At 38.0% G+C, this 12332-nt stretch overlaps 1 protein-coding gene across 2 annotated transcripts in view; it reads left to right on the top strand.

The window, feature by feature from the left end:
- LOC128865397 (voltage-dependent calcium channel subunit alpha-2/delta-4) overlaps window positions 1–12332 on the top strand; it is a 175927-nt gene that overhangs the window by 52001 nt on the left and 111594 nt on the right. For both annotated transcript variants that reach the window (XM_054105732.1, XM_054105731.1), the window contains exon 3: window positions 7442–7523. In XM_054105732.1, coding sequence (XP_053961707.1) covers window positions 7442–7523 — 82 coding nt within the window. The remainder of the gene's footprint in view (window positions 1–7441; window positions 7524–12332) is intronic.

Here is a 12332-nt window from a genome sequence, read left to right as displayed (position 1 = left end):
ATGTACTTTTCTGTGACTTCCACAGGTGTAAAGTTGTAACAACACAGCAGCTGTATGTCACTTTTTTGGAGCTAATTAAGGAGAAATCAATCATGGCATTGATACTGTAGTAGCCCTTCCAGTTGTAGTAATGGAATTTTTCTTTAACGGGGGAAAATAATTTTTATGTGCGTCCCATCCACAAACAAAATGATGCCAGAAAATCTATATTTTTGATAGAACTCCAGTTTGCTTTGCTGGTTTTTCATTGGCACTCTTGTCAAGATTTATCCACTGAGGACACAATCGTGTTTGCAGTAACGCCAATACGTCTTTTAGCATATAGGTAAATGTCGACTGTCACATTGGCACGTTTAAATCTTTGTCAACTGCGTGCTTCTTTGCTTCGAAAGAAATTTCCTAATGAAAATCCCTTCTAGACTGGAATGACTTGAAGAAGATCCAACACCCAACACACCCATTAAGATCTACACGGACGGATCTAAAATGGACACCGGTGTAGGATTAGGGTTATATTGCGAAGAGCTTTCTATTAGTGAATCCTTTAAACTACCTGATCACTGTAGTGTTTTTCAAGCGGAAATAAACGCTATTCATGAAGCCATAAAATGGCTAAAGATAAACAGAATATCATCAACGGACATCTGCATTCTATCAGACAGCCAACTGCCCTCCCTCCACAAGAAATCGTAAACCAGAGGATAGTCGGAGAACTGGAGCTATGGACGACGTCCTTGCTGAGTTTGCGCTGCCTATTTTAAATCGAATTTAAGTAAACTTCTTCTTTAACAAACAGGCAAGTACTTAGGTTAGTTAGGTTAGGTTTGGCAGCCGCATCGCACATAGAGACAACGATGCCACTTAGACCACGAAATGGGTCCGCTGTGAGCCGCGGGGGCTGGGCTACATTTCCCTCTCCATATTGAACCATTTTGAGCTTTTGACAAAACGTAAAAGGTTGTTGATACCTAAAGGGTATAGATTATCCATATTCGTTAAGAAGTAGGATTTTACAAATCGGTTCCTGCTTCTGGCTAGAGCTGGGCATGTGCAAAAAAGGTGTTGAATTGCTTCCAACTCCTCCTCATTTCTGCAGCTACGACAGAAATCATGCGTGTAAACGCCTAATCTCCTTGCATGATTTCCTATGAGACAATGTCCTGTGAGGGCCCCTACTAAGGTCCTGTAGTCTACTGAAGTCTACTCAGTTTTATAATACTCTTGGACAGATGTAAATTTAGCCTCAGCCATGTTTGCCTAGCAATTTAACAGGTATTAGCGCTAATCCATTTTTGATTTGTAGAACTGATTGGTGCCTCCTTAATGAGAAGCTTACAAGTTGCAAGAGGTATCTCCATAAAATTACTTATGCAACTTCTCTTGCAAGTTGGTCTGCCTTACAGTTCCCTGGTATATCTCTGTGGCCTGCAATCCAGCATAAGATTATACGGTATTGCTTGGCCATCTCATTTAGAGAATGGCGACAACGTAAGACACTCCTCGATGTTGTTTGGAATGCATCCAGCGCTCGTAGGGCAGTTTGGCTGTCTGATAGAATGCAGATGTCCGTTGATGATATTCTGTTTATCTTTAGCCATTTTAGGGCTTCATGAATAGCGTTTATTTCCGCTTGAAAAACACTACAGTGATCCGGTAGTTTAAAGGATTCACAAATAGAAAGCTCTTCGCAATATAACCCTGATCCTACACCGGTGTCCATTTTAGATCCGTCCGTGTAGATCTGAACGGGTGTGTTGGGTGTTGGATCTTCTTCAAGTCATTCCAGTCTAGAAGGGATTTTCATTAGGAAATTCCTTTCGAAGCAAAGAATAGGAGGATGATAATCACTGTCACTGGGTATATCCGTGTAGGAGTCTAAGATGGTTGAATGTCCATGTGTGACAGTCCTCCATTGTGAGCTCGCTTTGAGCCTTAAAGCGGAGCAGGCCGCTGAGTATTTGCAGAAGAGCTCTAGGGGTGGCAGATGTAGCATGATGTCCAAAGCCATGGATGGCGTGGTTTTCATGCACCTTGTTCAATAAATTAGAATAGGTTTTTTTCTGCATAGCACACCACCAGACAACATTTCCCTATAGAAGAATGGATCTGACGACAGCAGTGTCAAGCCAATAAGCAACCTTAGGTTGTATTCCCCCGGTCTTTCCTGAAGCTCTCTTGCAGGCATACAAAGCTAGGATCGCTTTCCCAACTCTTTCTAAAATGTTTGATTTCCTATCTATGTTCAGTCCCACGTACTTGGTTTCTTCCGAAATCACAAGAGCTTCCCCCTTGAGCATAATTGGACATAGTTGAGGGATTCTGTGTTTTCTCGTGTAAGGCATGTACTTACAATGGTTCGTCCGTATCGAGAGGGTTGCTGGCATCTCTCAATATTTTTCGCTCAATTTGGAGACCCCGTTTACTTCTCTCTTCCTCCATTAACACAACCGCACATCACATTTTAATATGGAAATTCAGCTAACTTGATAAAAAGCTTAAAGATTATTTGCCAAATTGTCTGCTTTACATTGAAGTGAGCTGTTTTCGAAATATATATTAAAATTTGAGCATGGAACCCACTACTACAATTTTATTTTACTGGTAAAACAACAAAACAACAACAACAATTACAGCTTTTTCGTATTCGCGGTAGACATTCGTATTCGTAGGTTTTCTACGACGGATTCTATGATAGGGCTGATTAAATTCATTCAATGTATCGGAGCACAAGTATTGGGCACACCCGCCCTGATTTTAAGTCATCTAGTATGAATATCCAACAGTCTTTGTACTGCAAATATTTTTTCAAAGGACAGACCAGGCTGTTCAGAGTCTCCGTTTTAAAGAATGCCTACTGAGCATTGGGAAGGTTCCAACTATTTTTATGTCTGATGTGCGCATAGGTTTTTCAATAAGATGGGAAAGGTTGTTCAGAGCAATCTCCATATACTCTCTCTCATTAAATATGTACTGGTGATTGGAAGGGTCGGACCATATTTACAAATCTCTGAGCTGAGCATTTAGCTACTTCGAGCTCTTCAGCTGCTCTTTTCATTCGAAAATAATGAATTTCTTTTTTCCAAACTAATATTTTTCCTTATATTTTCGCAAGAAATGAAGTGTTGTTCTAAAATGACGTGCCGATATATGAAAATAAAAGCTAATGAAATCACTTTTCCAGGGAAAGAAATATTTTACAACATTTTTATCATATTGATTGTAGTTAGATATGTGATAATTCCTATATTTTTTTAAACCAATTCAATATCTATTGATATTTATTCAACTCACCATCTCTGTACCCTAATTCTAGTCAGAAATTTGAAGTATTAGAGGAAGTAATCAACGCACATGTCCTCTCTGGCGTCTCCCGTTGTTACTACATATGTAATGTAAGACAAGGGCGATTTTTGCTGCTAGTGAAGTTCGCGTCAACTCATCATAGGAATTTTAATGACTTTGTGGAATTTTGTTAATATTCTGTGTAATTGCACTTTGTGTGCTGAAAAATCTCATTTTGTGATGATATTTTGAAAACAAAAAAAAAAAATACGATGATATAAGATTTCAAACTTTTTAGTACTATTTTTTGAGGCTTATAATATTTCTGTTAATCATTCGATTTGTATTTTTAATATCAGAAATTAATCGCAAAATAACTCTAAAGAAAGAGTAAGCCCCGTAATGAAAAAAAAATTAAATTAATTGTGACAAACTTGAAACATAAATCTCGCAATTTTAAAAGCACGACCTTAACTTTTTTTTTATTTTTTAAATGTAGACCCAAGTATCCTATTAATGCCCAAAAATTTCATCCTGGGACCGCTACTTTCCATCTACGGCTCTGTAACAATATAAAGGGAATAGTTTGCAACTGTCGGAATTTGAATTGACCTCCAAATTGGTTTCATTAGTCCACATTGTACCTTCAGGGTATGAACATCCGTTTAATCGTGTGAATGCGTACACTGCTCCCAACACATGCACACATACATACATGCAAACACACTGTCACTCAAGTATGGTGCGTTCAATATATGTATGGAAAAATTCTGAGTGGATATGCTTCCGAGAAAGGTTTCCCTTAGTTGTTGGTTACGAGGGCGGGTCAATAAGTCCGTGACTTTTTGTATTTCTGACCTCTTTACTGAAAAAGAAATGCTGCTCCTGTCAACAGGCAATGTCAGTTGACTCCTGTCAAAATTTGAACGTGTCGTGTCAGTTAGTTTGTGTTTTACATACTACCCAGTAATTTGAGGAGAAAAGGAAAAAACTGAATTTCATGTGCTTATTAATCCGATTCACCCTTAGAAATCCACTGTTTCGACTGTTGTTTGGTCTCTGGTGTGTGGTGATGGATCCATGTTTCGTCCTCGGTTACAAAACGGCGCAAAAACTCCTCCATATTGCGATTAAACAACGCTAAACCTTCCTGTGAAGTTATTACACGATTGCGTTTGTGGTCGACTGTGAATTACTGGGTAGTCTGATAAAGGTAGCTGTAAAACACAAACTAACTGACACAGCACGTTCAAATTTTGACAGGAGTCAACTGGCAGATGCCTGTTGACAGGAGCAGTGTTTCTTTTTCAGTAAAGAGGTCAGAAATACAAAAAGTCACGGACTTATTGACCCGCCCTCGTATTATTTTTGCTTTTCACCGTTTGAGCTTCTATTGCTCATGTGAAAATATGGCAATCAACGCGCTGTCATGCAAAACAAGTTGAGTGGGTCGGGGACCTATAAAACACGCAAAATAAGAGTAGCATCTACGAAGTGGTGCGCGCAGAAAATTTACGCGACCAACCGTTTTTTTTTTTTTCTTCTTTCATTACACCTCCATCCAACTGCTTAACTTTTATTCGCTTACTAATCGCATTCTGTACGTTTTAAACGTGTGTATGTGTGTGTGCTGGCGATTGTATTTGCTGGCGAATGAGATCTAAAAAGTGGCTGTGTGTGTAGTCGCACGACGCAATGAGGTTCCCATTAAGCCGAGCGTTGAGTTAGTTAGTTAACGTATTTGAATTGATGGATGGTGGCGACCTGCTTGGCTGGTGTTGGTGCTAACCGTACAACCGATTTACTGACTGTCTGCTACCTACAAACCACCGGTAAGGCACCCAGTTTGCGCGCGGTTGCTGCGAATCGTGCCAAGCAGAATAATGAAAACTCAGCGCTGTCCACACAGTGTTCACCTTTACCGGCGCTGTGAATTCTCTGTTTGCGGACGATAGTCTTCTCATTCATGTGAGTTTTGCCCCACCTATTTTATCCCCCTCTTTCTTTGCGGTGACTTATTTAACCAATTTCTTTCGCTTCTTTCACCGTTTTTCACATTACCGCGTATTATATTTCCATTTTTAGCATTACTTTTAATTTGCTTGTTGTTATTTTTAAATGACTGATGTCTCTCCTTTTTTTGCTCTTTGCCTTTACCTTCCATCAACGCTGTCATTTGACAGGTAGGCGCTATTTTTAACAGCAGCCTTTCTTCTAAACTGTAATCTATATAAAGCGTAGCTTCAGCGCTGCTGACGTAAAAGTATTTAAAATGTATCATAACTGTAGATATATACATACATAGATATATGTTCGAATGTCTGTGGGCGTTGTAGGCATCTCCAGGCGGTCTAATAAAAATTTCCACCAAATATTATCTCACTTGATCTTTAATGGAATATTTTTGATAGCAGCACGAATGTCTGCGGAAGGTGGAGTTTAGGGTCTGCCTTTGGAGGTACGTAGATAAAAGTAGCCTTTTTGAAATCCGCATAATTGGGTTATGTGCATTGTGGCCCTGCAAATGATTTATGAACTACGGTTTCCGGATATCTGCCTGGTGCGTTGAGAAATTTAAAGCTGGCATTATCACAGAACATGGATGTAAGAAATAGTCCCCAACTGAAGCTTATTATATCTGCTTTGAGATGGAGCGCAAATTTTGTGTGCGATTTCTCCGAGGGACGTAGAGACTTCGCTACAAGGCGGTATTGTCCATAAAATAGTGTCGGTCACTCACTAGAACCTTAGCCGATGAGGGACCGAAAGCATTTCAAAAGGTTTCATTGAGTTTTCATTTAATTAGAACTTGCCGTTTGAGGGCAGGTCTCTTCACTTCTGAGTAAACATTAAGAGGCACACCATAAATAGAAGAAGGCGCTCGGCCGAACATCCTGCAAAAAGTACAACAGACAAATAATTAAAAATGAGTTACTGAAAATATTATACATTGAAATGCACGGGCACTACGCTTCAATCTACTCTACGGTCAAGCCACTTTCATAGGCTCTCCTCTACTTTTCTTATATATAATAATAATAATATTTCAGGAAGCTAAAAATGATGAAGAGGATATAACACGGTTAATCGAGTGCTGCTCCGATACCTTGTCTCCAAGTTCATTCTTAGTGAATGATTTCACGAATCCACACTAATGCTAAATTCCATAACATTCGACTTGTTTATGTACTCGTTTCGACGGAGTATAAGGATAGTGAGACTAATGAGTAATCCTTTGATCGTCTAGAGGAACCGTATGAACGCGATATTTCAATTTTGCTTATCAATTTCAACACTAAGTGAATTAAGAATATATTTTTGGGAAACTTGCCTTTCATGAATATATTGTATGTCCGGGATGAAAAACAATATCCTGTTGATCCCTGTTCGATATGCTGATCCCCGCTTCAGCATCCGATACGCACAAGGCGACTTGGTCATCCCCTTATTAAAAAACGATAAGTCAAATTGGTAATGCTTTGATGGAAGAAAAGTATGTTCCGGGGGTGTTTGAAATCAACGCGGATTACTACTTGGTTGTAGGAAGGTACACGTTAGTCTCTGTGAAGTAAAAGGCGCGTATCAGGCAGCACAACGAAAGTTTGACGCGATAACCACAAAAGATATTCGAGAATTACTTTCCATCCTGCTTAAATATGCTTCTCTTTATTAGCCGGATAATAAAGAGCAATTTGACAGAGTACCACAATCACTTCGAGCGATACTTGGAAGGAACTAGAGACGAAGGGCGCCGAGCCAGAACGGTTTGACCCACCGTTGGATGTGCTTGTTTATTCGATTGAGAAAAAAGTCCTCGCTCATTTTCAGTTCTTGATCAGTGGAATAAGTGTTCACCTACCGGCTCAATTTCTGTCGCCATTTTCAACGATTGGTCTGTCAAAGAGTGCCCTATCTTCGACGTGATTATTGCCAATCGTGGGAACTAGTGTTTACTGTTGCAACACAGTAGAGTACATAAATACGACTTTTCGGCTCGGTGGTGTTAAGTAATTACTCCTATCTGTAGAAAAAATCAAATCTTTCACTCATATCTGTGAACTACAGAATTTGGCAGCTAGCACTTTATTAATTATTATATAATAACTGTATTATTGCACCTCATTATAATAAATAAAACAACTTTTTTTTCTTTTTACAGAGTGCGAAATTGGGCGCTCAAATTTGGCGTGGACCTTTGGGAATTTGGACGACAGTTTACGAAAATGAACGAAATAAAAAATGTAAGTAAAAAGTTCGCCTCATTTTCCTAGTATTTTGAAATATGCGGCTTTACTTGTTATAACAAAAAACCTGAAATAAAGGGCTTAAAATTTAAATCTCTCGGGCAAATGTTTGACAATATGATTTTTCAGAAATATTATAAAAACGTTTTTCCGCCAACACCCCAAAGTCCAGTTTACCTCATAATATTATATGGTAGATGTTGAGGCAATTATTCAACGCTCTTGAAGATTTTAATATGGTAGGTAGGTAGCTGAAATGGTTGAAGTGCACCTGGCACTCCTCAAGTAGCACTAAAGCGCCGTTTTGAAACCATTTTGAGACCTCCAACAGGCAGATATCTACAGCCAGCCATAGTTGTTGATATAATGGAGAAGTTTGATTGGATTTAGGTTGCCACACTGCCCCAGGCTGTCGAAGAAAGGAGCTCCCAGTGACCTTAGTCGTCTAGCTGCCAAGCCCGGACATTTACAGAGAAAATGCTCTACAGTCTCCTTCTCTGAAAGGTCCCCTTCTGCAATGGGGGTTAAATGGTAACCCTAGCTTTTCCGCATGTGTGCCGATCATCCAGTGACCGGTAAACACAGCTACGAGTTTGGAAATTGAATGGCGAGGAGTCCAAAGAACTTTCTGAGTCCTTCGTACATCGTATTGGGGCCAAAGGGTTTTCGAAATAGCACATAAAGAAATGGAGCTCCATCTTCTCTGCGCTTTCCTGAGAAATAATTTGTGCAGTTCTCCTTTACCAACTATCAGAGGGATGCCAATGCCCGGGTAGGCGGTCTCTGAGACCAATTCAGTCGACCCCCTTCTAGCAAAGTCATCAGCAATTTATTTCCCTCTGCGTTCCTATGTCCAGGAACCCAAATCAGAGAAAAGTTACCTGCACACCAAAGAGATTTAATCTCTTCTTTAGAGGAGTTTACTAATTTCGTTTTGCACTATGGCGTCGTCAGAGCCTTAATCGCGGCTTAACTATCGGAGAAAATGTTAATATCTCCCTCGCTCGCGCGTTCCCTAAGCATTTTGCATGCCAGCAAGATCGCAACGACTTCTGCTTACAAAACACTAGCAGTGTTTGGCAGTTTAAAGGATATAGGTAAATTGGATGATTTAGAGAAAACCCCTGCTTCGACTCCCGATTCTATCTTGCAACCGTCAGTGAAGACAGAAGACAGAGGTGTAAACTTCGGTGCGGATTTTCCCCTCGATCCAATCCTGCCTATTTGGAAAGATTGCTCTAGCACGACCCTCAAACTCTTGTTAGCGGATAGAGAGATCTGTTCGAAGTTCGGAGAAATACGGTCTTAACTGCCCGAAAATGCTACCATGTTCCTTGAGAGACATGAGCAAAGGAGTTGTTGCGCTTGCAGGAACGTGGGGAATTTCCTAACATTGTGTTTTCTGATGAAAAAAATTTCCCAATTGAGCAGTTCATAAACACTCAAAACTATCGTGCTTACTTGACCGAACTCTCATACAAGAATTTGAGCCTAAGTATGGCCACTCGAAGCAATTTCCCATCGCAAGTAATGGTTTGGGCCGCAGTGACCGCTGACTGACGTTTTTATCGGTCGTAGACCATGGACGTTCCAACAGGACTCGGCACCGTCTCATAAAGCTCGTGTGAACCAAGAATGGTTAAAAAATCATGTTCCACACTTCATTTCGTCCACACAATGGCTTTCGAATTCGCCAGACGCAAATCCTATGGACTATTCCATCTGGTCCATTTTGGAGAGCAAGGTGAGGACTAAGAAATATGCCAGTATGGATGCGCTGAAAAAAGCAATTATACGAGAATGGGCGAAAATACCTCAAGATCACATTCGTGTATCTATAGTCAAGGCAAAAGGTGGTCATATCGAGCTAAAGTGAATATATGTTAAAATTGTAATCATTTTTGAACAATTTTGTCTTTGAAATCAATAAAAACTAATTTCACACAAAAAAGTAATGGTGTTTAGAATAGGTAACACTTCATATCGTTCACCCTGTAGAAACAATGACAATTTTAACAGATTTTTCGGAAAAAGTTTATAAATAAAAAGTTGATATTAAGTTGTATTTATTTTTATCATTAACTAATTTCTTGAGAAAATGTTTTGAGAAAATGTTTACATTGACAAGTTTTCACTATTTATTTATTTACTTTTTTAATTTCTATTATTCTTACATGAAAACAGAGTTCATAATACAACAAAAAACCAAAAAACAAAATGCGAACTTTGTACAAAATTTGTTCATCAAAACTTCAAACATGTTACTCAAAATTTCTGAAAAAGTTTCAAGTACATATATATAAAAATAGAAATTTAAAAGAAAAATATTCAAATATAATATAATTTATAGTTCAGTCAATTTAGTACCATAGAGTGCAAGTTTGAAGTAGGTAAAATTTCACATTGATTTTTGAGAATTTTTTTTGGCCACGGTATTGTGCATCAACACGATTTTTTAACCATTTGATACTTTTATTTTACTACACCAAAATTAAATGATATGTAACATTAATATACTAAATCTGATCTAAAACACTAAATCTAAAAATTCTGAGTAAAATGTTTGAAGTTTTGATGAAAATTCGCCTAATTCTAACACACTTGTAAAAATTTTGAAACTTTGCTTTATATAGTTTTTATTGTAGCGTGAACTATATTTTTATAAAAAAAACTAATTGAAATTACAAAATGAATAAATAGTTCAAACTTACCAATATGTGGTGTACACCTTCTTTTGATGCTGGCTTCGGTCGTATTTGAAGTGGGCTTTGATTTACCGAAAAAATGTGAACCCCAACATTGGCTAAACAAGGCGCTGTCTATTTCTGCACTGTCTGTCAAGAGGTATTTAGCCAAGCCGTGCAACTTCTATCTCTCCACAATATATATCTATATATATTGAGTGTGTATGTATGTATGTTACTAATAATCTCTCATACGAACACATACACTTTGTGCAATTAAAAAATCACAACGACAAATACGAGTAAGTAACCGCACGGCAAACGCGCCGCAATCACAATTAAATTTGGTAAAGTTCAACCCCAAAAAATCAAAATGGGAAAACAAGAAACATGGCAGTTGTGCTGCATAACCTCGTAAAACGAAGTCAACATCTCTCCTGAGTATTTTTGGGTATTAACAAAAATGTACGAGTATTCATGGAACAATTTATATCTGTATGTACTTAGGCATATTCGTACATATGTATGCATGTGCCACACTCTGTTAGTGGTAATTTAATTTTTAATTAGGACACAAGTATTTACATACAAGATCACCCAAATGATTGACTATACGAATTCCCAGTAAGCGAAATTTGTGGCTTTTGTCGAAGCTGTGGTATGACAACAAAAATTCAACCCTGCTACCAATGAGTTTGGTATAACGGAGTTGTTTGAAATGAAGAATAAGGCACGGAGAGAAAATGATAATAATCTTTGAAAATTCATACGATTCAAAAAATGTTTATAGCAAGAGAAACTTTTAGTTACTGAGTACAAATTTAAAATTTCAATGCTGAAATAAAATATTCATTGACTGCGATTGGTTAGAATATTGAAATACAACTCCAAAGCCATTCTAATAACCTTTTCTAGAATTGTTTGTTTATAAATCAAATTTTCCATATTTTTTTACTATAAAGAAACATTTTCGTTTACGTCAGGTCTAAAACATAATCAAAGTTTTTAAAGACCACTTAGAGCTAATACGAGCTAAAAGTACTGCAGATAGTTAAATAAATAAATTGAAAACAAGAGCTTATAATTCATAAGATTCGTTCGTTGACACCGAAAAGTCTTGCGGAATAGAACTCGACATCTCATTGAGTTCTCTTAGTGCGCGGGCAATTTGGGTACATAATTTGTGTTAAGCAATTTAAAATGGGTCAGTAATAGTTATGTACAATCAATTTCTCCTTCAAATACACTAAAAACAACAGACAGTGAAAGAGACCTTCGAATCTCGAGAAACCTTAAGTTAATTAAAATCAAATGAGAATTATAGGAGGGGATAATACTTGAGAACTTTAATTACCTGAGCGCATATTTGAGGAGCACCTTCCGGACAAAATCTATTCTCTCAATTGAAATTTGTTTGCGAACAAAGGAAGTAAAAAGCAATTTCAGAGTGTAGAGTCCGCAAACTTCGAGCTATTATGCCGTATAAAACCTAAGATTGAGTAAGAAGTGGATACAACGAAGTTAAGGTGACTATTGGATGAAAAGTTGGAGTTAAAGATCATACTTGTAGGCCTTTAAACTTATGAACAGAATGAAGTATAAAATATTAGCAATACTATAAGATCATTGAAATACATTTTGGGTTTTGATGACAGTACCGTGAAAACATTTCCTGATATTTCGAGAGTTGCCAGAATGGCTGTACCAGCAAACGAATGCATCAATTTCCGATTGCAAGATAGGAATAACCTCAGTATTACTAATGGTAGAGAATATATTCAAATCATCAGTATAGAGAAGAAAACTGGCAAACGTAAAACAGCTACTAACAACATCAATAAATAAAATGAAGAGAAGCTCTAAAATACGGCCTTATGGCATTGCTGAAGATGAAAGAAGAGGTTCCGGACAGTCACCTTCAATCAGTACCACACATCGTATATCGGATAAATACGATTGCAACCATTGGTAGAAAACAGAATGAAAACCGCGCGAAGCTAATTAATGTCCGTGTAAACACTTGGCATCATTATCTTCCACTATTTTTAAGCTGGGTAAAGCAGCAAAAGGAATAGATCTTGTGGTGAACGAGGACAAGACGAAGTACCTCCTGCCATCAAAT

The sequence above is a fragment of the Anastrepha ludens genome, chromosome 5 (genome assembly GCF_028408465.1).
Source record: "Anastrepha ludens isolate Willacy chromosome 5, idAnaLude1.1, whole genome shotgun sequence".
Lineage (NCBI taxonomy): Eukaryota > Metazoa > Arthropoda > Insecta > Diptera > Tephritidae > Anastrepha > Anastrepha ludens.
This window is presented reverse-complemented; position numbering and strand designations above follow the sequence as displayed.